The sequence below is a fragment of the Hippocampus zosterae genome, chromosome 9 (genome assembly GCF_025434085.1).
Source record: "Hippocampus zosterae strain Florida chromosome 9, ASM2543408v3, whole genome shotgun sequence".
NCBI lineage: Eukaryota > Metazoa > Chordata > Actinopteri > Syngnathiformes > Syngnathidae > Hippocampus > Hippocampus zosterae.
Window position 1 is genome coordinate 25734841 of NC_067459.1, and position 22670 is coordinate 25757510.

Sequence of the window (22670 nt, forward strand, 5' to 3'; positions counted from 1 at the left end):
AGAACTCCGATTGGATTAAGTCAAAATTAAATCACAGCCGTGGAACGGCGCTTTGCGGCCATCCGCAAGCCAATGAGCGGCAACTGTAATTAAAAGCAGCGGTAATTGGGTTAAGACAGCAAATGCCAGCAATAATCTTGTCGGAAAGCAGATTTCCATCCGCCGACTGGAGCTGCGGATTACTTGGCGAGCTCTATACGTAGAGCGTCACGCAAATTTGGGGTGGCAGTCGCACATCCGTACCAACTCGGGCTTTGGAGACCAACGTTCAAGTCCCACTGCGGACAAAAGTGAATCCCCTTCAACCAAGAAACGGCAACCTCCACCCCGCCCTGAGAGGCGCGGCGATCTGCTCAATGTACAGAAGTCATTATAGTGTCGCTCGCTGTTCTGTGAAAAACATGCAGTGCACGCATATTTTTGTGATCTTGAGAAAATTGTGAACAAGGAACCCCATTCATGTTTTTTTTTTTTAAGGACCAAAATGTATGTGTTTTTCACAGGACAGTGACGATTTGGAATTGAGCAAGTAAAACAACGAGTAATAATAATAATAATACATCACATTTGTAAGCGCCTTTCACAACACTCAAGGACACTGTACAGCCAAGACCAATAGTAAAACACAGATCAAATAATAAAGAAAGAAAGAAAGATTTAAGGTGGGTAGGCAAGTCTGAATAGGTGGGTTTTGAGCTCGGTTTTGAATAAGGAAAGAGAGTCAATATTACGAATGTTGGGAGGAAGTGAGTTCCAGAGTTTGGGGGCAGAGCGACTGAAGGCTCTGCACCCCATTGTTCTGAGACGGGCAGAGGGTAGAAAAAGGTGGAGGGAGGATGAGGACATGAGTGAGCGAGAGGGAATGGAGATTTGAAGAAGATCTGACAGATAGGGGGGCGCAAGGTTATGGATGGCTTTGAATGTATAGAGAAGTATTTTGAAGTTGATTCTAAGTTTGACAGGAAGCCAGTGGAGCTGTCGGAGGATGGGGTGATATGATGGAAGGAGGGGGTTCTCGTGATGATCCGGGCTGCTGAATTCTGAACAAGTTGAAGTTTATGGAGGAATTTTTGATGGACACCGAAGAGGAGTGAGTGAAAGGGCAGACTTCTGCCTGATCGTCTTCTTTTCTGTCCTTTGTTCACCATTCACTGATGTCACAATTGGAGGTTACTCGTGGCCACTGCACAATAACATGCACGGTTCACATGAGTCATCAACGTTATATTTGTGCGCGATGCATGTTGACAACTTTCATATGTAAAATACAAACCGCAACAACATGTCACGACCTGTTGCACTTGTCGCGTGGCCGTTCAGGTGGCAAATGGGATGCGGTATCTCTAGATTTACTTCTTTACATTTTTTCCTGCCAGCAGCTAGCACCGTAAGTCTCCATCTACTTTTCTTTTCTTCCTTCCTATCTGTCAGTCATGTCTTCTTTTTCTGTGGTTTGTGCCTTCTTTCTCGCTTGAATGGTGTGAATTTGCCGAAAATCAAATAATACCCTGGAAAGGGAAAACCTTAGTTCTGTGTTGTCGTCTTGCATCATGTGATGCATTGATTTTTTTTTCTCTTTCTCTTGTGTGTGTGTTCACGACTTTCCAGCATGTACTGCGGTATACACCGAGGGCAGTGTCGAGGGCATAAGCACTCCGCCTCACTCCTAACAGCGCCACCGCGTGGCCAACTGACTATCTAGGCCACTTTGCCGTTCGACCCAGCATGACTTGTTCTTGTTTTTACTGCTTGGTGCAAATAATCTCCCTGTAAAGAGAGTTCACCTCGGAGCAGGACTCTTCAACAGCCTTTTGATCCGAAACGCTCACGTCATCGCCCACGTCGTGGAGAAGGCAGAGCGGCGGTGGGTGATTAACACATGCGATTTCTTTTGTGCGGCCAAGAAAACAAGGCGGAACACACTAACTCATGACAAAGAAGGCAATGCCTGATATTTATTCCACGAGCCATGAATAAAGTAATTGAGGGGATTTTTACTTTTGACAATCATCAATGTCATGATCAGAAGCAGGTGTTCAAAAATCGCAACCTTTCTCTTCACTCTCATCTAAACCTATTCCATCATTAGATCGATTTCCGCCACCATTTTCCTCATTCCCCCTTCGGGCTGCGCTCATTGTTCTCGTACAGTACATTGATATGTACGGTATGTGGTCAAATGATTGTCTGGCTATCACGCTAATTGCAAGCAACTAAGGAAGCTTTTCAAAGTGTGTTTGCTGATCTGTGATTGAGCGGTTGAAAACATCAACCCACGTGAGGCGCTTTGCCAGGCCGCTCTGTGAGATCGAACCGGAGAACCTCTCTCCTGTGGGGCAGATGTCCTCACCGTTACGCAAACGAGAGTTTGCGCACACAGCTCGATTGAGGAGTCGCAACCTAAAGCAAACGTGGGACCAACTGTTTGCCCTCTAAAAAAAAAAAAAAACATCTATCTAGGTGACCGAGTGAAATACACCTCTGATGCCCCAACCGTCTAAAGCAGATTATACGGACAACTCAGGTCTCTCCACGGGACAGATTACCATCGTTTAATTTGCTTTGACAATTTAATCTCTCCGGAATAAATCAGAGTTTAACCGGAACTGCTCGGCACGGTTTTGTAATCCGTTCTGTGTTTTTCAGAGGTTGACTTGTGGATGGCTTGCATATTTGATGGCTGCTTCACGAGCGCTGAGGACTTCTCCTGCTGATGGATGCCTTTCAAGGGGGTGGGAAGATTTTTGCCCTTGAACGCGTTTCTCACTAACTGCATGTTTTGCTTTTCTTGCAAGTAGCTCTTTGTTGAATTCTCTTCGGAGGACAGTTGACGGCTCAACTCTGACGTTTCGAGGGCAAGTCTGGAATTCCGCTAGTTCTGAACTATTCCCGTTCAGTAAAAGTTCACTACTAGCAGAACTCAGATTTACTCCCGATGACCAACACGAGTTGAGACTCTTCAGGTTACCAGGCTGATTTTGGAATAATATCTTCATTTGCGGGTTGGCGCAATTTTTTCATTTGAGGTTATTTGTGACACTGATGCCGACTGAACTGTAGGCAACTTTTCCAGTCGCGTGTTCATTTGCTATCAGCTCATAACCTCCTTGCCAGTCAAGTGCAAAATGTCAAATTCTACATTTGAAGAGACTATCATAACCGCGTGGTTCTCTTTCGTCCTTTTGTTTTTCAAGGAGCCCGACGGGTACGTCAACAAGTGTATCGTGCTGTGCGGTGCAAATTCATGGATGAAAAGGGTGATCGTGATTTGAGGTGGCTTGCAACAGGTCGGCGCTATTTCAAAGTCAACGTTCCTGTGAAACGGGCTCAGTCGGAGCCCAAACCAGATGGCTTGTCGCCGGCACGTGTGCGTTTCTCCCGCTGTTCTCCCGTTATCGTCTGCGCCATAGATAAGAATTCCTTCTGAGGATAATCAACACGGCACCATCAAGAGGTCTGCTCATGCCGCATCTTTCTGCATATGAAATGTGATTTCAAACAAAAAAAAAGCTGTCTACTTGTTTTATGGGGGCGGGGTGGGTGCAGTTTACCTCTCGCATCAATACACATGATAACGTACAGAATTTTCTGTATAGCCAGTAAAATATCCGCATGTGTATCGCCTCTGCATCGGTGCTCTGACGCATCCAGACCGGAAGAGGGCACGTTTCATTCGCTGGCTGAATGTTTTCACAGGTGAAGCAGGAACGCTATAGTTGTTTGTTTCATGTTGAATAAAATCCTTTTTACTTCACACAGTCGACACTTATTTGTAATTGCTTATACTGTCATACGTCTCCATACGTCTTTTACATCAATCAATGTTCAGATTGTATTCTATGTTGTAGTTGTCAAATGGAACACTCGACATTGTCCCGGGGTGTCATTGTGAGCGCGAATGGTTCTTGGTCTGTGTGTGGCCCGCCATTGGCTGGCAAGCAGTTGAGGGTGCACCCCGCCTACTGCCTGAAGATGGCTGGGGTGCACCTGAGGAGGTGCAATAAAGTGATGCTGTTGGTCTCTGAAGGAACGGGGACACCCAAGTCTTCTCGGAGCTGCGTGGGAGGATTTCTTCTCATTTTTCTCTCATGTGCGCATTTGGTGAGCAGAACTGAAAATAAGAATTGTCACCCTTTTTTTTTCATTTTTTCACCATTTTGCATATTTTGGTGAGTTCACAAAAGTTGTAAAAGCACATGACTTTATTAGAATGTTGGGTTGTTGTTTTTTTTTTGGTTGTTTTTTTTAACATTGCGAAAACATTCATTGATATTATTTACAAGTGACTGACTCTTCAGCGGCATCAAAATCCGCAAGCGCGCCCTCTAAGCAGGCCCGACTTTGGAGACTTCGGTCACTGAAGTCGTAGATGACGATGTCTCTTCTTCACTACTACCCATTCCCAGCATCTGCATCATGCACGAGCGGAACTGTTGTGAAGCAAAGAAAACAACGAGGAGTAAAATCATCACGAACAGGCTGGACTCTGGCTTTTTGAGCAGCGGGTACTCTGGTCTCTTGTTCTTGTTCAATGGATAGTCGGGCGAAATCAAATCCAACGGACCTGTTTGTTGAAGACGACATAGATGATCGGGTTGTAGACCGTGGAGCTCTTTGAAAAGCAAGAAGGTATGGTGGCCATTCGCAGGTCAAAGGACTGCCCGCGGTTAAAGACGATCCAAAGAGCAAAGGTCGTGTACGGTAGCCAGCACACCAGGAATCCCATCACCATGATAACCACCATCCTGGTCACTTCCTTCTCTGCTTTCTGAGTGGAGGCAGACTCGGCCTGCGCTTTTGCCGCCTGTGCGCAAAGAGAGAAAACGCGTTAGGAGCGAACATCTGGGAAGCTCCGGAATGAATGGCCTCTGCGCTTCAGATTACCATTTTCATCGTAATGAGCAGCTGACCGTAGCAGAAGATAATGGTGGCAAGCGGCACGGCAAAGCAGAAGCTAAAGAGGAACATCACGTAGGATTCGTTGTTGTATTTATTATTTGTGGTGTACCAATCTGGCCCGCAGGAGCACTGGAGACCCTCCGGGATATATCTGCAAAAAAGCCAAAAGAAAAATCGACACTGGCAATCTGCCTCTACTGCGCGCGATGACAACAAGTGCGAAGCTCCGCCCACACTGACCTACTCCATCCGAAAAGCGGCGGGGCCGAGGCGATCAATGCAAACACCCACGTGAACACGCAGCAAACTATGGCGTGGTCCGGTTTGAAAACAAAGTTTCCCAGAGGCTTGCAAATGACCAGCCATCGTTCAAAAGCAATCACAGCGAGAGACCACAGGCTTACCATACCTAAAAAAAAAAAAAAGGGTTTAAAAGGGCTCTTCAATCCGTTCGTGCGGGTTTTGCGTATCTTTGGAATCAGGGGTGCGCTCGTTCCTGCCTGAGATGTTTCCCTTCCTCCCTCCAACACGTCAGTTTCAAATGGTCAGCTCATCAGCAAGCTCCGCAGAAGCCCGCTAGCCAACGATAGCCATCGTTCCACGCGGCTGCGTCGGAGGAGGGGAAAGGTCTCACGCAGGATCGCGCCCCTTGTTTGAAATGCAAGTTTCAGCTCACCGCCAAGCGTCCCCAAGAACCCTTCGATCTTGCACGCCAACGGTCCCAGGATGAAATATCTTGACGAAAAACTGCAGAACGCGGTGGAGGAGCCCACGCATGACACCAGAAGGTTTGACAGCGCCAGGTTGACCAGGATGTAGTTCAGGTGGGACCTGAGCTTCTTGTACTGGATGGTGCAAGCGATGGTGAGGGCGTTGATGAACGTCCCCCCCACAAAGAGAAAGAACATGAACGCAGCCATGCCATAAAAGGTGGCGGAACTCCCCAGATGGTCCTGAGGAACCAGGAACGGACTCAGCGCTGTGATGTTGTTGGTGTCCAAAGGGACGGGTATCCAGAAATCTTCGGGCAGCTCGTTGCTTCGATGACCCCTCATTTTTCGGGGATTTTGTTCTTTTTTTGTGGGGGGAACGGGGGGATGTCACCGAAACCAAAAACACCTCGACGGCTTCCTTCGAGCGATCACGTGTGGCAAATGAATCCAAATCAAGAAGAGTCAAGTCGACGAGTGCCACGACGCCAGCGTGCCGAATGTCTTAGTCGGCCCCGCGCGGTGGCTCCCTTTATACAAAGGGCAAAGGCAACCGCTTAGGCCCATTATGGGATAAGTGACTTCCATAATTGACTCAATGATTTAAGTTTGCCTCCATTGGCGTAATTCATTTAGCGGTTCCTGTTTGGCCCGTGCTGCCAAATAGGCTAAACAGCAGGCGGGATACATTTTGGGAGCGGCCGCAGCACAGGCTGGCCGTTGGGGTTGCCTCGGCCCGCGGCGCCACATTTGCTCAGATTGTCGGAATATCGACCGATGGGGCTTCTGCGTGAGCGTTTATCGACAAACGTTTCCACGTTTTTGGTGGCAGATCGACATGAAGTGTGGCTCTCAAGAGCAAATGACTTTAAACAGGTTAATCCCACTTTCTTAAGGAAGCGCAGAGCAAGTCTTTAGCTGCTAATCTGGTTTACAACCGCATCAAATCTTCTAATCGGGCTCGCTGCAGCCGTGTGTAATCCACTCTGCTGGTTTAACTTGGGATTTGTGTGGCCTCTTAGGCATTTTGCCTCCGTCATTGGTTTCATGAGCACTCAGGACAAGTGCAAGAAGTCATGGTAAAGAGTGATCCGTGCCACGCTGGTCGTTTCGGAGAGTCCTAACAAACAAATGGAAAACGGGCTGTCAATAATACAGAGAACAGCTGGGCCGATGGCAGTTGAAATCCAATTCCTGAGAATCATTTGTCGATTCCCGAGTGATAACGTTCGTTGCATGTCAAGACGTATGTCACCGAGGGACATAAAAATAGTCTAGCGTACGATCGAGCCATCTCTCGTTGATATCGTGCCGCTGTTGAGAGACTAAATCCCGGGGTCTCTTTTGCTTTGCTTCAACGATACGTGACACAGGGAGGACGTGGAGAGATGCGCTGGTGGTTGTTATTGGCACCTTTCTTCTTCTTCGTTCCACTAACAAACACGGGGAAGCTTTTGAGTCCATTCTTCTCCGCGTGACCTCCAGAATGCTCCCTGTTTGTCTTCCTGTCTGGGTGGAAGGATCTTACCAGTCTTCTTTTGCTGCGTGGCTAATACATCATGAGCTCTTTGGGTTTCAAAGTTGACTTCATGGCCGCTCCCTAATGCTCTTACGGTATATAAACCAAGGGAAGCAGCTCAAGGCGGTGCAAAAGATCAAGGTGTTCCTGTGAGCCCTACTGACCTGTTAAACCCGCTTGCACACTCCAGTAGTCTCATGAGTGTATGAGCACCTGAAACTACAACTCGATTGTGTTTGTTTTGTTCGTTTTTTTTAAATGACACTGAATGAAATATACCGTACATGTAATTTTAATGGAGATGTGTAACAAATATTTTTTCTCACTAAAGTAAGACAGTAAAGAATGAAATCATGATTTTAGATAGGCCGAACTATGAACAAAATGTTTAAAGACTACTTGAAGTATTGAACCAAAAAAAAAGAATTGATACTGTACACCCAAACAAAACCTCAGTCATCAACAAATTATATTTTAACCTACGTATGTTGAATTAATAACGATACGCTGATCCAGAAACAGGTAGAAGCACTGCCTGACTTTTGAAAGAATGTCCACTGAATGGACCGAACACTCTTCTCCCATGACGCGGCTCAGTCCAGTACTGCAAGAGGTCAGAGGAGGAAGTCTGACATCTAACGGACAAATAGCACATTGCAAATATTGACCTCGTGTGAGAATCGTTCAGTCTCGCTTCGTGGAGATTTGTGGTAGTTTATTGATAGGTGTGGTGCTGTTGATCAGTAACATTGTCGTTATATACAGTTTGGCTCGTCAGTATCTTTCAAGTCCGTTCGCCTGTTCTACTGACGCTCTCAATTACAGATCGTGCCCTCTCCGGGTATGCAGCACAGTATCGATTGTTCATCAAGCATAGATTTGTGAAATATGTGGATAATTTTACCAGGCCGAATAAAGGGCCAAATGGAAATTTTGCAATAGAGAGCAATAAAATATAAAAGAATGCGTCTCCGGCAACAATCAAGACATATCAACCTTTATATTTGTCCGGTCAAAATGTTTTATTCTTGAATTAAAACGTTTTCAGACACTTGAAGAAAAGAACGCGATAATGTACTAATGTTAATTGAACATCTTATACACTAATGGAAGGGGTAAGCATTAATACTAGTCGTGGGCGTGGTAACTTTTTAAGTACAGTACATGAGCGAAAATTGTATATCAGATGCCGGAATACGAGTATTGTAAATTGACGCGCACGTGTAAATTAGTTTTGCGTAGTGTGAAAAACACCGCAACACTGGGGGGCGGGAAGGGGAGGGGGGATAAAATAAAAAAACGGATGTCGCCATCTTTAGTAAGGGACAATAAACCCCGGACTATTATTGGTAGGTGTTGTAACGAGTTCTGCGTTGAGAAGCATGAGCATAATATTTATTTGGAAATCTTATTAAATGTTCTTTTCGCACATGTCACGGTTCGCGGATTGATTGGTGTAAATAGAAACAAGTTCTTAATTTGTGGCCAAAATAGTCAGCAAATTGTTCTCCGTCGCCATGTTTGCTTTGGGTGACGCCAACTCTCTCCATTTTCCTGCGCCTCTGGTTGTCAAGAAGATGGCAGCTTCCAGGCAGGCATGAGAGGATAAATTTCTTCGCAAATCGAATGAATCTGGATTATTACCACAAGAGAAGACCACCCATCCGTGCTTTTACAAATACTACATCGAATTAGGTACGTAAATATTGCAATAAATTGCCCGTTTTGAGTTTAGACTGTTTTGTTGTGACAAACCGCCCGGCCATTTTTCTTGTGGGAGATGTACAACCAGGCCGATTGTGAAAAGATGGCTGCTTCCACTGACGGCATGAAACACAATAACACTCTGTTAATGTAGTTCGACTAGCCTTGGCTACAATTCAAGAGTTTCGTTGCAACTTTGCTTATGCAAGGTAATGTGTGCATATTAGAATGGTGCGAAAATACATTGCATTTAATTGTAAAAAAATGCGACGTTTTGACAGATGCTAGCTGGTCGAGCTAAGCCTTTTGGTTTGAGCCGCTAGGCGCGATTGCAAGCGAAGTTCCACTAGCAAATATGACAAGTTTGTGCTTTGCTAGGCAAAACATAAAAACATGTGAATTAAGACATCTGACGATTGCGATCCTCTGTGTTGCGCCAGCTAAAATTTGATGTTCCGTTATTCGTAAATGCCTCGGAAGAGCTACAGCTAATGCTAAGTTTACTAGCTACAATATGGCGACTCCCAGAGAGGCATGAAAAAAAGCCGACTGCTAATCATGAGTTTTAACTGCGATTTATATCGGAGTTGCAGCGGGGCACGTCACTATGCGTGGTCGTCTGCCGTTTGTTGCGGTTTACGGCATTGAATAACCTTTCTTAGTGAATGTTGTCGGTGGTTGTGTATTTTCCCCTTTCATTCGCTTCCGCCATTTTTCAGACTGGCAATATCGTTTGCGGGGGCTTGTTTGGTTACAAGATGGCGGCTTCCATGGGACGAATTCAATGGTTCGAAACACCTACGGCCGAACGCGGATAATTGGTGTTATTTATTGACATGTACAGTGTTGTTGTCGGACATAGCTCACGAAATATTAATCTGTAGAAGATGCTCTCGTCTGGCTTCAGTTGGTGGCAAGCGTTTACAACAAAGCTAACGGCGAAGCTAGACTCGGGCGCACCGAATAAGTTGGCTACTGTGAAAACTTTGTGTTTTAGAAGTTAACGCGTTCTAATTTTTCTGCATCCAGTCGAGCCTTTAACACAGTCAAATTTCCGTGTTAACTTTGTTGTTGACAGAAATCATGTCTGTCCCTGGTTCCACGGTGACTGGGACCTCGGTGTCGGTTCTGCAACCGCGGTGGAAACGGGTCCTTGGTTGGTCGGGCCCCGTTCCCCGGCCCAGACATGGACACAGAGCCGTGGCCATCAAGGAACTGATGGTTGTGTTTGGCGGTGGAAACGAGGGGATAGTGGATGAATTACATGTCTACAATACTGGTAAGTTTACATTTGCATTTAATATCTTTACTACTGGAGCGTGTGTTTGCAGAACATGAGCCGTACCTCTGAACGTTGTATCATAAATAAAGTCTACCTGCAGACACGATGAAAACTTTCGTCTAAGATTACGTACAGGCTGATGCAGGCCTGAACAATTTTTTTTAAAAAGTACGTATCGCCCTCTGCCGGACAAAGGGTGGTATTGATTATTAAAAAAGGCGGGCTAAAATAAAATGGATGCTTCTCGTTGGGAGTTCCTGTGAAAACGAGAAGCAATTGTTGAACCTGTATTGTCTGTATCCTCCTCGATTAACTGGATACTTTTGATGAATTAGAAAAGTACTCTGTGAAAATGTTGATTAAAAAAAAGATCTGAATTGTCACCATCTTGGTGAGTGAAATGTCCTTGTTTATATTGTGGTATAATATTCTACTGTAATGTGGTATGTGTTCCTAGCAACAAACCAGTGGTTTATTCCTGCTGTCCGTGGTGACATTCCACCTGGCTGTGCTGCTTATGGTTTTGTTTGTGATGGCACAAGATTGCTGGTATTTGGAGGTATGGTGGAATATGGAAAGTACAGCAATGATCTCTATGAACTACAGGTACGTTTTCTCATCAGTGCCCAACACCCCCCCCCCCCAACATGCATGTGTTTTTGTTTTTTGTTTCGGTTTGATAAGTTCAAATACATAGTGACGTCTGTCTTTCTAACTCCCTGGTTCCAGTCTAACTTTTATTTAGTTACTAGACTGGTGTAATATTTTCCTAATTCTTGTTTTGAAGAAAGAAAACTGTGTTTTCCACGGTCAATTTTAATCGATAGCCTTGCTAGCAGCTCTCTGTGCCGAATCGTCATTGTGCCTGCAGAAAGCCTCGCTTGGTTTGATGAAAAGTTGTTTGTGATGAAAGTTATGTCCGAATCCTGTACCATTTTTTTCAAGTATATTTAGGAGACTGGAAACGGAAATGAAGTTCACCTGATGCCTCCAATATTATTTAGACTTTGGTGTCTGTTTTAGGCCAGCAGATGGGAATGGAAAAAGTTAAAAGCAAAAAATCCTAAAAATGGCCCGCCTCCATGTCCACGTCTTGGTCACAGTTTTTCCCTCGTGGGAAACAAATGTTACTTGTTTGGCGGACTTGCCAATGACAGTGAGGATCCAAAAAACAACATTCCCAGGTAACGTCTTCAATGTGTTTGGCATCTTGGCTTTGTGTGCAAAATGACCCCAACAAATGTGGGCTTCATTTGATCTCAGATACCTGAATGATTTGTACATACTCGAGCTGCGTGCCGGGTCCAGCTTTGTCGCATGGGATATTCCAATCGCATATGGAGTCCTTCCTCCTCCCCGGGAGAGCCACACTGCGGTGGTTTACACAGAAAAGACGAGTAGAAAGTCTCGCCTGATAATCTACGGGGGGATGAGTGGATGTCGTCTTGGAGATCTGTGGACTCTCGATATTGGTAGGTTCATAACTTTTTCATTACATTTTTAAAATCCTTGTCAAAGCGAGATCACATCCCTTTGAGGGGTAGTGATTGTTTTATGCTGGTAGTGTTATACTTGCTGACTTTGCCGTCAACTCCAGATACCTTGACATGGAACAAACCGTCAGTGAGTGGCACGGCACCACTTCCTAGGAGTCTACACTCTGCCACTACCATCACAAATAAGTGAGATGATTACTGCTCCTTCCTACCTCATATGCTTTGGTGTCTGTTGTTTCATTTTCCAGTTGCCAGCCAAACGTACCATGTTGTCTAATGTGTAATTGCGATTGTGTTTACGGTACAGGATGTATGTTTTTGGCGGATGGGTTCCTTTGGTAATGGATGATGTCAAAGTGGCAACACATGAGAAAGAGTGGAAGTGCACAAACACACTGGCCTGCTTAAATCTCGGTGAGGCTGACTGCTTCTATATTTCATTGAACATGGACGTGAGTTGGATGCAAGATTGTTGACAGCCTTTGGTTTTCTCTTCAGACACCATGTGCTGGGAGACGGTGTTGATGGACACCCTTGAAGACAACATTCCCAGGGCCCGCGCCGGCCACTGCGCTGTGTCTATCAATTCCAGACTGTATGTTTGGAGCGGCCGTGATGGATACCGTAAAGCATGGAACAACCAAGTTTGTTGTAAAGACCTCTGGTACCTGGAAACCGGTATGTATATTTTAATTGTTCGTTTAGATTTTATTTTCACAAACTTGCCATCATTTGAATATCCCCCCGCGCTTTTTCTCCGCACCACCAGAGCGGCCGCATGCCCCCGCTCGGGTGCAGTTGGTCCGTGCCAATACAAACTCGCTTGAAGTGAGCTGGGGTGCAGTTTCCACTGCGGACACATACTTGTTGCAGCTGCAGAAATACGACATCCCTGCAACGCCAGCTGCAGCCTCGCCGGCCATGAGTTCGATCCCCTCGCAACCCGTGAACTCTCCTAAGAGCCCCGTTCCAGCTGCTGCGGCACCCTCCCCACAGACTCTGCCACAAGCTGGTATGACTGATGCTGCCTCCTTTTTTGGGGCAGGGGGCGGCTCCAATTACCGGTAGTGTTTAGTACGAAAAGGCTGACCACATCCTTTATTTATTTATTTATTACAGCTGTATTGAAGGTTGCTGCTCAGCAATCTGCTACAGGTGCATCAGTTGTCACAGTCCGCCCAAGCCAACCTGGGAAATCTCCTGTCACTGTGACCTCACTTCCTCCTGGTGTCAGAATGGTTGTGCCTGCCCAGGTCACCCAAGGCTCAGTAAGACCAGCTATGCGGCTCAGATGAGTTTCTGGCAGTCGTATGGTCAAAAGAGCAATTATCTCCAACGTTCTCTGATTTCAGGCAATTGGAAGTAGCCCTCAGATGAGTGGCATGGCAGCATTGGCTGCTGCAGCCGCAGCGACACAGAAGATTCCGCCAGCCTCTGCTGGAACGGTGCTCAATGTTCCCGCAGGTGCCACGATTCTCAAAACGGTCGCCGTTTCCCCTGGCACAACCACAGTGAAAGTGGCTTCGCCAGTCATGGTACGTCCCGAATGAGAGAGAGAGAGAGACTGGGGGTTGGGGTGGATACAATCTCAAAGTACGTCTAGCAGTCTTGAGCAAGGTGTTTAAATAACTTTGTGAATATAGGTCAGCAACCCTGCCACACGCATGCTGAAGACTGCTGCAGCTCAGGTGGGCACAGCGGGTACATCCTCCCCCACCACTACCACCAGGCCCATCATCACTGTGCACAAGTCTGGTGCGGTCACTGTGGCTCAGCAGGCCCAGGTGGTAACCACTGTGATGGGAGGAGTTACCAAGACCATTGCCTTGGTCAAGAGTCCCCTCACCATGGGCAGCGGTGGCACTCTGGTGAGAAACCTGCATTACTTACAACTGGCAATGGGTAGAGATAAGAATGTTTCAAGAGGTGAATAATGTTGTGTACCTACGAACATGACAAGATACTTGCTTTACCAATTTTTCTTTGAAGGAAGCTGCTTCACAAATGCCCATCTCTGGACAAAATATGTCTGCAACAGTGTTTTGTATGCTTGCAGAAGACCGTGTGCTTCTTTTTGAATGTTGTTTTATGAATCAGGCTGTGTGGTACATTTTACACACAAAAATGGTATGTTTGGCCTCACCGTGTCAAAATGATATCCCGTTAGCACTGGGGGAGCAAGAAATGTTAGTCGACTGCCACATTACTAATCGTCAGGACAATCAGGCCGTTAAGATGGAATGATTTCAGTCCCTCTCCTATGCTGGCAGATCTCCAACCTTGGCAAGATGATGTCTGTGGTTCAAACCAAACCAGTGCAGACATCAGCTGTCACTGGCCAGGCTTCCACGAACCCTCTCACCCAAATAATTCAGGTAGAAAAAAAACCCTCATGCAGGCACAAGAATGTCTCTCCAGATAGTTTGCATCTTTTTTCTTTCCCGTCGCTTTCTAGACAAAGGGTCCCCTGCCAGCCGGCACCATTCTCAAGCTGGTGACCTCTGCTGATGGAAAGCCTGCAACGATCATCACCACCTCCCAGGCTGGAGGCGTCGGAAACAAGCCCACAATTCTTAATATCAGTGGTGTCTCTTCAAATGCCACTAAACAGGGCCCGACTATTATCAAAACCATCCCAATGTCGGCCATTATGACCCAGCCCGGAGCAACAGGTCTGAACCCCTTGACTTATTTGCACTCAATTTTGCCAGCACTCAAACATTGATAATTAAGAGTAGAACACTAAAGTTGGTTATTCTCATCTCATCTGAAAACACCCAACCAAATAAGTTTCTGTGTGGGTACCATGCCTATTTTTTAACCTCCTACCCTCTGATCCACTTCACCACTTCATTGCATGCTACGGTGACAGTAAGGAATGTTTCTTTCTTTCTATTTTTTTTTTAATCTCCCCAAAAATTTTGTCCAGTTGATTGTAAATGTATGTTGACTGATAACATTTAGCAAAAATATCCACAGCTGAGAAACTTGCAAGAACTACAACCAGCGTAAGTCTTAGAATTTGATGTAATGCGTGGCTGTTGGACCTGTAGGTGTAACGAGCACTACCGGAATGAAAACGCCAATTACAATCCTTACAACTAAGGTGATGACCACTGGAACACCTGGCAAAATTATTACCGCAGTGCCCAAGCTCGGAACGGCAGCTGGCCAACAAGGATTAACACAGGTACGTGCATCCATGTGCTAAAACGTTAGCTGCTATCTTGTTTTGCCGTGTACGTGCAATATGACTCGCGGCGACTCTTATGTCCGTAGGTTGTTTTGAAGGGTGCTCCAGGGCAGCCCGGGACTATTTTGCGCACTGTGCCCATGAGCACAGTCGGCGGTGTTCGACTCGTGACGCCGGTGACGGTATCTGCTGTCAAGCCCACAGTCACAACCCTGGTTGTCAAGGGAACAACTGGTATGAAAAGAACCAAAGTTGTTTGTAATTTTGGCAGGATGTAGCCTGGACATCGCAATGGCATTGTATTCTTTTGTTCTCACCTTTTTTAGGTGTCACCTCTCTCGGCACAGTGACGGGCACCGTCTCCACAAGCCTGGCAGGTGGCCCCGTGGACACTGCAAACGCATCTCTGGTGACTCCCATCACCACATTGGGCACCATTGCTACCCTATCAAATCAGATCATCAGTTCGCCCGCGATAACTGTGTCTGCCGCCCAGACCACCCTAACGTCTGCGACTCCGCTACCCTCTTCCACGATCACAGTGCAGGTGAAACGCCGCTTCTTGTTTTTTACTTTTGACAGTGGGGCATCAGAGCCGTTGTTGGTCAATCCACTCTGCCTACCGTTCGCTCGGTACAGAAGTAGAAGGCGAACTGCCATTGAAAAGGGGAGTTTCTTGTTTTTAATCCTTTGCTTCCGTCATCCCAGAACCAGCCCACCCAGGTCACTCTGATCACAACTCCCAGCGGTGTCGAAGCCCAGCCAGTGCAGGATCTACCGGTGTCGATCCTGGCTTCACCCACGTCTGAGCAGCCCAGCTCCTCCGAGGCCGGTGCTGCTGGCGATGGGTCCGGCACCGTAACATTGGTCTGCTCTAACCCGCCATGTGAGACGCATGAGACGGGAACGACTAACACAGCCACCACATCGTCTGCCGCCATGGGAGCCGGTCCAGTTTGCTCCAATCCACCCTGTGAAACGCACGAAACGGGAACCACCACCACAGCCACCACCTCCTCTGCGACAATTGGAGCGGGACCGGTCTGCTCGAACCCTCCTTGCGAGACCCACGAAACGGGAACCACCAACACGGCTACGACGGCGTCATCGAGCATGCCTGCTCTCCTTGTGTGCTCCAACCCGCCGCGTGAGACCCACGAAACGGGGACAACCAACACGGCGACCACGGCATCAGCTAGCATGGGAGGAATCCAGCGGCTGTGCTCCAATCCTCCCTGTGAAACTCACGTGACCGGCACCACCAACACATCCACCCAAGCGTCCTCCAACATGAGTGAAGGCCAGCCTGGCGCCACGCAGAGTGTTTGCTCCAACCCGCCATGTGAAACCCACGAGACGGGGACGACAAACACGCCATCGACGGCCACCTCCAGCATGGGAGGAGACCAGACCAGCTCGGCAAGTGGCGCCGTTCAAAGAGTTTGCTCGAACCCACCTTGCGAAACACACGAGACCGGGACCACCAACACAGCCACCACTGCCACCAGCAGTCTTGAGGCAGGAGAAGGCACAGGTATAGCAGCAGCTTTTTCACCACGCGTCAAGTACAACTTTATTGTCAAATGTGCACAAATGAAAATTCCTCCCTCTTAAACAGACAACAACAAGTGATTCAAGGTGCATTGAGTTTGTTTTTCGGCTGTCAATTGGAGATGTGAAAATACTTGACAGGCTTTGCTTTTGGTTTGACTGCAAATGTAACCATCAGAGTCTGTGACCATCTATCAGCAGCCCAGCAGGCAGATGATGTCACCGAAGGCAGCGGCGGCACTGAAGAAGCCTCCTCCACTGCAGCCCCTGTCACCAGCACCCAGGGCAGGGCCATCACTACCGTCACTCAATCCACTCCTGCCCCCGGGCCATCCGTACCTGTAAGAACAGCTGTGTGGTTGTGGCACATCTCCTCTCGATCTCTGCCTGACCGGTGTTGACATGTAAAGGCGAGACATCCAGATATATTTATATCTTTTTTTTGTGCGTTTCCTTTTCCATCCAGTCAATCTCATCAATCACAGAAGGGGCGAGCACTGAGGCCAGCTCCACAGAAGAACCCATGCAGACTGAAGCGACCGCTTCAGCAGAAGCTGCACCTGCAGAGGAGGGAGCCACCCCTATGGACACTCAGACAGAAGTAAGTCGATGGTGTCACGACTCTTGTGCCGAAGCTCAATCGGAGATGCCATTATTATTATTTTTTATTTTTTGGGGTGTGTGCTTCTAAGCGAGCACAGCCACCCGATGTATGAGTGAAAAGTTGCCATGTAGGGACCATCTAGAAAGTGTTTATCTGCACAGTTTTCCCAATGAGACACGGCAGGCTTTCCTTCAGGCACATGTCGTTCCCACTTGTAGGTCACTCAAACTCAAACGTTAAACAGAAGAGAGGTGAGCATTCCATACTTCAACACCAACTTGTTCAACCACACCGTATCATTTCATTTGTGGAAAACAATTACGGTGCATCTGTTCCTGTAGAACCGTCAGTGCCACCTGGAATGTTGTGGTGCTACGCTGAAAGCGCGCAAGTCTTGGTTCGCATTTGTGGAAGCAATAAAAACAATTGAAAACAAGATGGGGGGGGGGGATCACATGGAGCCAGGTCAGGTGATTGGGGAGGCTGCAAGGCAGTGTTCTTAATAAACCGCGGTGAAGAAGTCCAAGGTTGTCCAGCCACAAATGTCAAACCTGCTCATGCGCTGAACAATGCAAACGCTGCTGCATCTTTTTGTCGACATGCTGGTTGAACTTGGGACCCACATTCAAGGGGAAAACCTGGACTTCGGAGTACTTTTTGGAGTACTTGCATATCCTATTTGGACTATGTCACGCAAAGTCAAAATGGAGTTTGGCTATTTTTGTTTTTTTACAATTGATGATTGTTGTCACGTTTTTGTCAGGGAGACACAGCGGCAGCAGCCACAGCCGCGGCCTTGAACCTGCCATCCGAGCTTATGTCCGAGGGCCAGGGGGCCACGCTGATGGTGACGGGGCTATCGGACGAGGAGCTCGCCGTCACGGCGGCCGCGGAGGCCGCCGCTCAGGCGGCGGCTACCGAGGAAGCTCAAGCCCTGGCCATACAAGCCGTCCTCCAGGCTGCCCAGCAAGCCGTAATAAGTGAGTTTTGTTTAACCCGCCCCCGCCCCCAAAAGGCCGCAAATGTTGCGTCGAAAGGTACGGACGCAAATTGTTTTTGCGCAGATGAAGCCGACGCGGCCGGGGAGGCCCAGCAAACCACCAGCATCCCCATCATGCTGACGCAGCAGGAGCTGGCAGCGCTGGTCCAGCAGCAGCTTCAGGAGGCCCAGGCCGCTGCCCAGCAGGCCGCCGTGGACACAAACGTGCCCACCGAGGGCCTGGCCCCTGCCGACAGCCTCAACGACCCTTCGGTGGAGAGCAATGGACACAGCGAGATGGCTGCTGCTGTAACAAGTGCAGTGGCCGCCCTACTGCCACGTACCACCGCTGAGAGTAAGGCCCGCCGCGTGCGCTCCAACTCCACAATTGTGGACAACACACACAAAAAAAAAAACCACGCCCTCGAGGGTTCTTATCAAGAAACTTTTCAAGATGTATCGCCTGCCTGCCTGTGTGCGTGCGTGCGTGTAATATTTATATATATATTTTTTTATTATCCATTTTTCTCTCTTTGAAAGCAACACAGGCGAGAATAACAGAGTGGGGGGCATTTGAGGGGGGCATTGACCTTATCGCCACATGATTGACTACACTTAGGCATTTTGGCTACAGAGGTGGTCGATACTTGGCTCGGTTCAGTTTTATTAGTTTGCGTGCTCGGCTTAAGGCGTAGCACTTTTTTGTTGTTGTCGTTGTTAACTCTGCTGGATTCGTGTTTCCCGTCTTGCTACTTATCCACAGCACTCGCTCCTTCGAGTACCTTTGCACCGGTTGTGTCTGTGGCCAGTCCGGCCAAGCTGCAAGCAGCAGCTGCACTCGCGGAAGTAGCCAATGGCATTGAGGGAGAGGTGAGTCCGGGGGCTCGAGCGCCTCGCTGACTTTTCTTGCGGAGAAAGGGCTGCGGAGGAGTCTGCCTCGTCTCAACGCCTTCTCATTCCGTTTGTGTGCAGAAGCAAGCCCCTCAGCCAACCCCCGCCAAGCCCGCTGTGAAGAAAGAGAACCAATGGTTTGATGTTGGAATCGTCAAAGTGACAAATATGGTCGTCACTCACTTCTATGTGCCAGCAGATGACTCTCAAGGAGATGTAAGTGTCCTCTTGATATGCTTTGTGATGCACTTTTTTCATATTTCTTCCTCTTCTACCCGTTAGGACGATTCTGGAGTCATTCCGGACTACGGCCAGATGAAGAAAATGGAGCTTCAGCCCGGGACGGCGTACAAGTTCCGTGTCGCCGGCATCAATGCTTGCGGCCGCGGCGCCTTCTCGGAGATATCCGCGTTTAAGACTTGCCTGCCCGGATTCCCCGGGGCACCGTGTGCCATCAAAATCAGCAAGGTAAACGTCCGTGTCTGTTGAATTTGGGCTGCACAATTCTTGGAATTTTTCAACTTGCAACTTGATATTGGAGTTTATGGGAATAAATGGGATTCGGAGATGTCAAATCTTCCGGTGAGGCCGTATTGTCTTGCCCCGTGTTCTTCTGTTACGAGGAAATAACCTCTGAATGTGTGTGTGTGTGTGTGTGTGTGACACAGAGCCCCGATGGCGCTCACCTGACCTGGGAGCCTCCCTCGGTGACGTCAGGCAAGATCATCGAGTATTCGGTGTACCTGGCCATCCAGAGCAACCAGACGGCCGAAGCCAAGGCCTCCACTCCGGCCCAGTTGGCGTTTATGCGGGTGTACTGCGGACCCAACCCCTCTTGCCTGGTGCAGTCTTCCAGCCTCTCCAACGCCCACATCGACTACACCACCAAGCCGGCCATCATCTTCCGCATCGCCGCCCGAAACGAGAAGGGCTACGGTCCCGCCACTCAAGTCCGATGGCTGCAGGGTGAGCGCCACCGCCGGCAAACGAAAGCTTGCGCGCGACACCGCCGGATGATGTTTCTAAACGGGCGCGGTCCGCTTTGCAGAATCCGGCAAAGACGGCGCCTCCGCAAAACCGGCAGCCAAAAGACCCGGTGCCTCTCCTGATACGTAAGTGTTTGCCGTTGACCTTTTGGCGGCGCGAGCCAGACTCGGCATTGAAAGGCGTCGTACCCGTTCTGCTTGTCTGTGCCCTTCCAGTAAGACTACTGGTCCAAAGAAAGCGAGAACGGACCAGTGAGGTTGGCCAGAGATGCTCCCCGCCGCCCCTCTTTGTCCTTTTCCTACTTGCTGTCCTTTTTATCAGGAAGACCTCTTCATCCTCAATGTCAGACGCCAATGGAGGCAGAGCAGCCGAATGAAGCGGAGATGAAAGTCGATCCGAGATGTTTTCTGTAGATAAAAACCCCTCTTCTGTCCATGTTCCGTTGGCCGTGGTGTTTGTAGAGCGACATCAACTTAGAAGCACATTCTCTTTTTTCAGTCGAATCCCCTTACCGCCATTTTAACTTTTGCTTTTTTTTTTGAGGGGGGGGGGGTTCAGTAGTTTAGCAGCATAGAGAAGCATTTGCATCGTCACAAACGGGGAGCCAGACTGAGTGCTGAGTTACTTTTTTTTTCTTCTTCCGGGGTTGAATCCTGAGGGGATGTAGAGAGAGACTACATCCAAAATGTACAGTGATGGAACAAGGGTGTGGAGGCATTAGATTCGATGACAGGAGAAATCGGTATGGAATCAAATAAAGCACTTGTCCTTGATGAGAGGACATTATTTTTTTCCTTTCTTGTTTGCTCTAAATTGTTTCATCCAGACGCGAGTGACGGAATCCCGGTAACGTCATCGCTGCGCTTTTCACCCCAAGATGAGGACTGGTGGCATCCGGATATGGTCAAAAAACACAAAAGAAAAGACAATTTGTAGAGAAATTGACCTTGAACTTTGCTTCGACTGAGACTTTCAAAACACACACACACACAATTGCAAAATTTTCCCCCAAAATTAGCAAGCGGTCGTGCAGATCATTTTGTGTAGTTTATTTTTGTATTTGTTTTTAAAGCCCCCCCCCCCCCTCCTGTGTGTATGTTGTGTGCATAAAAAACTTTTTTTTTTTTTTTAATTGATTGTTCATCCTTTCCCTGCTAGTTTGTTTGTGGGCAGATGGGTGGCCATGTTGAAGTTGCCACTGTATTTTTAAAAGTTGTCATTCAGTTGGTTGCATGTTGAGAAGGAAAGCGCGAGACTATTGTACGTATTTGCTCCAAGTAGAACTGCAGAGGTTATAGGACTGAAGGGAACTTTCAAGTGGACCCGGGGAGAGATTTGACTTTTGTTTACCACAACCTTCCCAATGCTTGTGTTTTGCTTCTTTTGCCAAACATGGAGTTTCACGCCATTCACGCCCAACCCCCGAACATCCCACTCACTTGTCCTTTGCTTGTTTTGCTCATGAATGTGGTATCTCACCTCTTCATTTTTTTTTTTTTTTTAGATTGTCAAATTATACACGTAGGTATATTCCCCAATCCTAATGATGTATGTGAATCCATTTAATAAATTTTAATTTTGTTTTTCCCTTCCACGACTCTGTATTTCAAACGGCAGACGGCGTGCCGGCCGCGTGGCGCAAACCCGTGTGGCTTTGAACCAGGTTGTCTTGAGCTGAACGGCCAACGGAGGCGTATTCACTTGTAAATTAGTTCCTTCATAGAGCAAGAATAAAAGAAAACCAAGAAATCACGTTGGCCTTTTATATTATTACCTGTGACAAACTTTTGACATATTGGTCATCTCGTCATTGCCTTTTGTGTATTTACTATGAAAGACAAAAAAAACAGAAAATCCACCAAACGTCTATATACAAAGATACCTATAGGCTCCCTGATTGTTTTTCAGTTTGCTAGTTGTCCAGCCGAGTCCCCGCGTGAGACTCGCGATGCCCTGAACGTACAATGCAGCGTCAATTAGTACCGGGACGCGTCGTCCCACCGCACGCGAGTTTGTTTGCGCGAGGCCACGCCATCTCTGTTGTGGTGAGACTGGCCTGGCCCACGTCACCGTTGGGCATCTATGCTAGCGTTTGGAGCGTCGCTCGGTTTCTTTCTCTGGCTGAACTTTCTCTTCATATGCATCATTTTATTTTTTTGTGCGTATCGCTGTGTCCGTTGAGCAAAACTAGACATGCATGCAAAAGCAGTGTATTTTTGGTAGTGATGCCTTAAGTTAGATCATACGCTGAAGGTTCTACAAGGAACCAAAAAAAAACAAAAGCTTTGTTTCTCTCTTCACGTGGTATTCAAGTGTGTCCTTTGGTTCCTCAGTACCTTTTGCGGGGTCACTCTTCATTGCACCCTCGTTAGCTAGGTCACCATCAGCAGTGTCGAAATGTGTGTGTGAACTTTTCCCTCCACGAGTGGTGCTCAGCACTGGCGGTCGTTTCGGGTTTCTCACTCGGCCGGTCGCCAAGTTGCCTGGAAATGTCCTGTATTTTCAAATGTGTGTGGGGTTCTTTTTGTACCGTAGGGAGTAATGTATCTTTTATCATCCCCAAAAAATAAACATGGTAAACACACGCGCTTGGTTTCTTTTTTCCACCCCGCCTATCAGCAGACGCGACTGCAGCAATTTCTTTCTTTGTTGGGTTTTACAGGGGCGGCCCGATGAGCGAGCGGTTAGCGCGGCGACCTCAGACCTCAGAGGTCGTGAGTTCTATCCCGGCTCTGGCCTTCTTGTGTGGATTGCATGCCCCCCCCCCCCGCTCCCCCGTGCCTGTATGGGTTTTCTCCGGGTACTCGGCTTTCCTCCCACATTCTAAAAACTTGCATGGCAGGCTGACTGAACCC

At 47.8% G+C, this 22670-nt stretch overlaps 2 protein-coding genes and 1 long non-coding RNA gene across 3 annotated transcripts; 2 read left to right on the plus strand and 1 right to left on the minus strand.

The window, feature by feature from the left end:
* The first annotated feature begins 1366 nt into the window (after positions 1 to 1366).
* Positions 1367 to 3754, plus strand: LOC127607255 (uncharacterized). Its single transcript, XR_007964037.1, has 2 exons — positions 1367 to 3002; positions 3195 to 3754. It is a non-coding gene; the product is annotated as an uncharacterized LOC127607255 (long non-coding RNA).
* Positions 3755 to 4184: 430 nt separating this feature from the next.
* Positions 4185 to 6123, minus strand: opn1sw2 (opsin 1 (cone pigments), short-wave-sensitive 2). Its single transcript, XM_052075393.1, has 5 exons — positions 5576 to 6123; positions 5140 to 5308; positions 4885 to 5050; positions 4565 to 4804; positions 4185 to 4430 (listed from the first exon to the last, which is right to left on the minus strand). Exons 1-5 carry the CDS (start codon positions 5952 to 5954, stop codon positions 4326 to 4328), a joined length of 1059 nt encoding a protein of 352 aa, XP_051931353.1. The 5' UTR covers positions 5955 to 6123; the 3' UTR covers positions 4185 to 4325.
* Positions 6124 to 8893: 2770 nt separating this feature from the next.
* On the plus strand, positions 8894 to 21407 carry hcfc1a (host cell factor C1a). Its single transcript, XM_052076758.1, has 28 exons — positions 8894 to 9041; positions 9911 to 10111; positions 10572 to 10720; positions 11138 to 11298; positions 11378 to 11586; positions 11712 to 11796; positions 11918 to 12024; positions 12109 to 12288; positions 12380 to 12622; positions 12730 to 12878; positions 12963 to 13145; positions 13254 to 13478; positions 13881 to 13985; positions 14066 to 14282; positions 14664 to 14800; positions 14890 to 15037; positions 15130 to 15350; positions 15512 to 16337; positions 16553 to 16695; positions 16821 to 16955; positions 17722 to 17938; positions 18023 to 18292; positions 18701 to 18807; positions 18910 to 19044; positions 19111 to 19296; positions 19497 to 19794; positions 19877 to 19940; positions 20031 to 21407. Exons 1-28 carry the CDS (start codon positions 9035 to 9037, stop codon positions 20068 to 20070), a joined length of 5148 nt encoding a protein of 1715 aa, XP_051932718.1. The 5' UTR covers positions 8894 to 9034; the 3' UTR covers positions 20071 to 21407.
* Positions 21408 to 22670: the final 1263 nt, after the last annotated feature.

Coding starts and splice junctions, on each gene's coding strand:
- hcfc1a (XM_052076758.1), top strand. Junction 10,112..10,571: donor ATTACATGTCTACAATACTG/GTAAGTTTACAT, acceptor ATGTGTTCCTAG/CAACAAACCAGTGGTTTATT. Junction 19,795..19,876: donor TCAAGTCCGATGGCTGCAGG/GTGAGCGCCACC, acceptor TCCGCTTTGCAG/AATCCGGCAAAGACGGCGCC.
- opn1sw2 (XM_052075393.1), bottom strand. CDS start 5,954: ATGAGGGGTCATCGAAGCAACGAGCTGCCCGAAGATTTCTGGATACCC. Junction 5,051..5,139: donor CCGCTTTTCGGATGGAGTAG/GTCAGTGTGGGC, acceptor GCTTTTTTGCAG/ATATATCCCGGAGGGTCTCC. Junction 4,431..4,564: donor ATGTCGTCTTCAACAAACAG/GTCCGTTGGATT, acceptor GCTTCACAACAG/TTCCGCTCGTGCATGATGCA.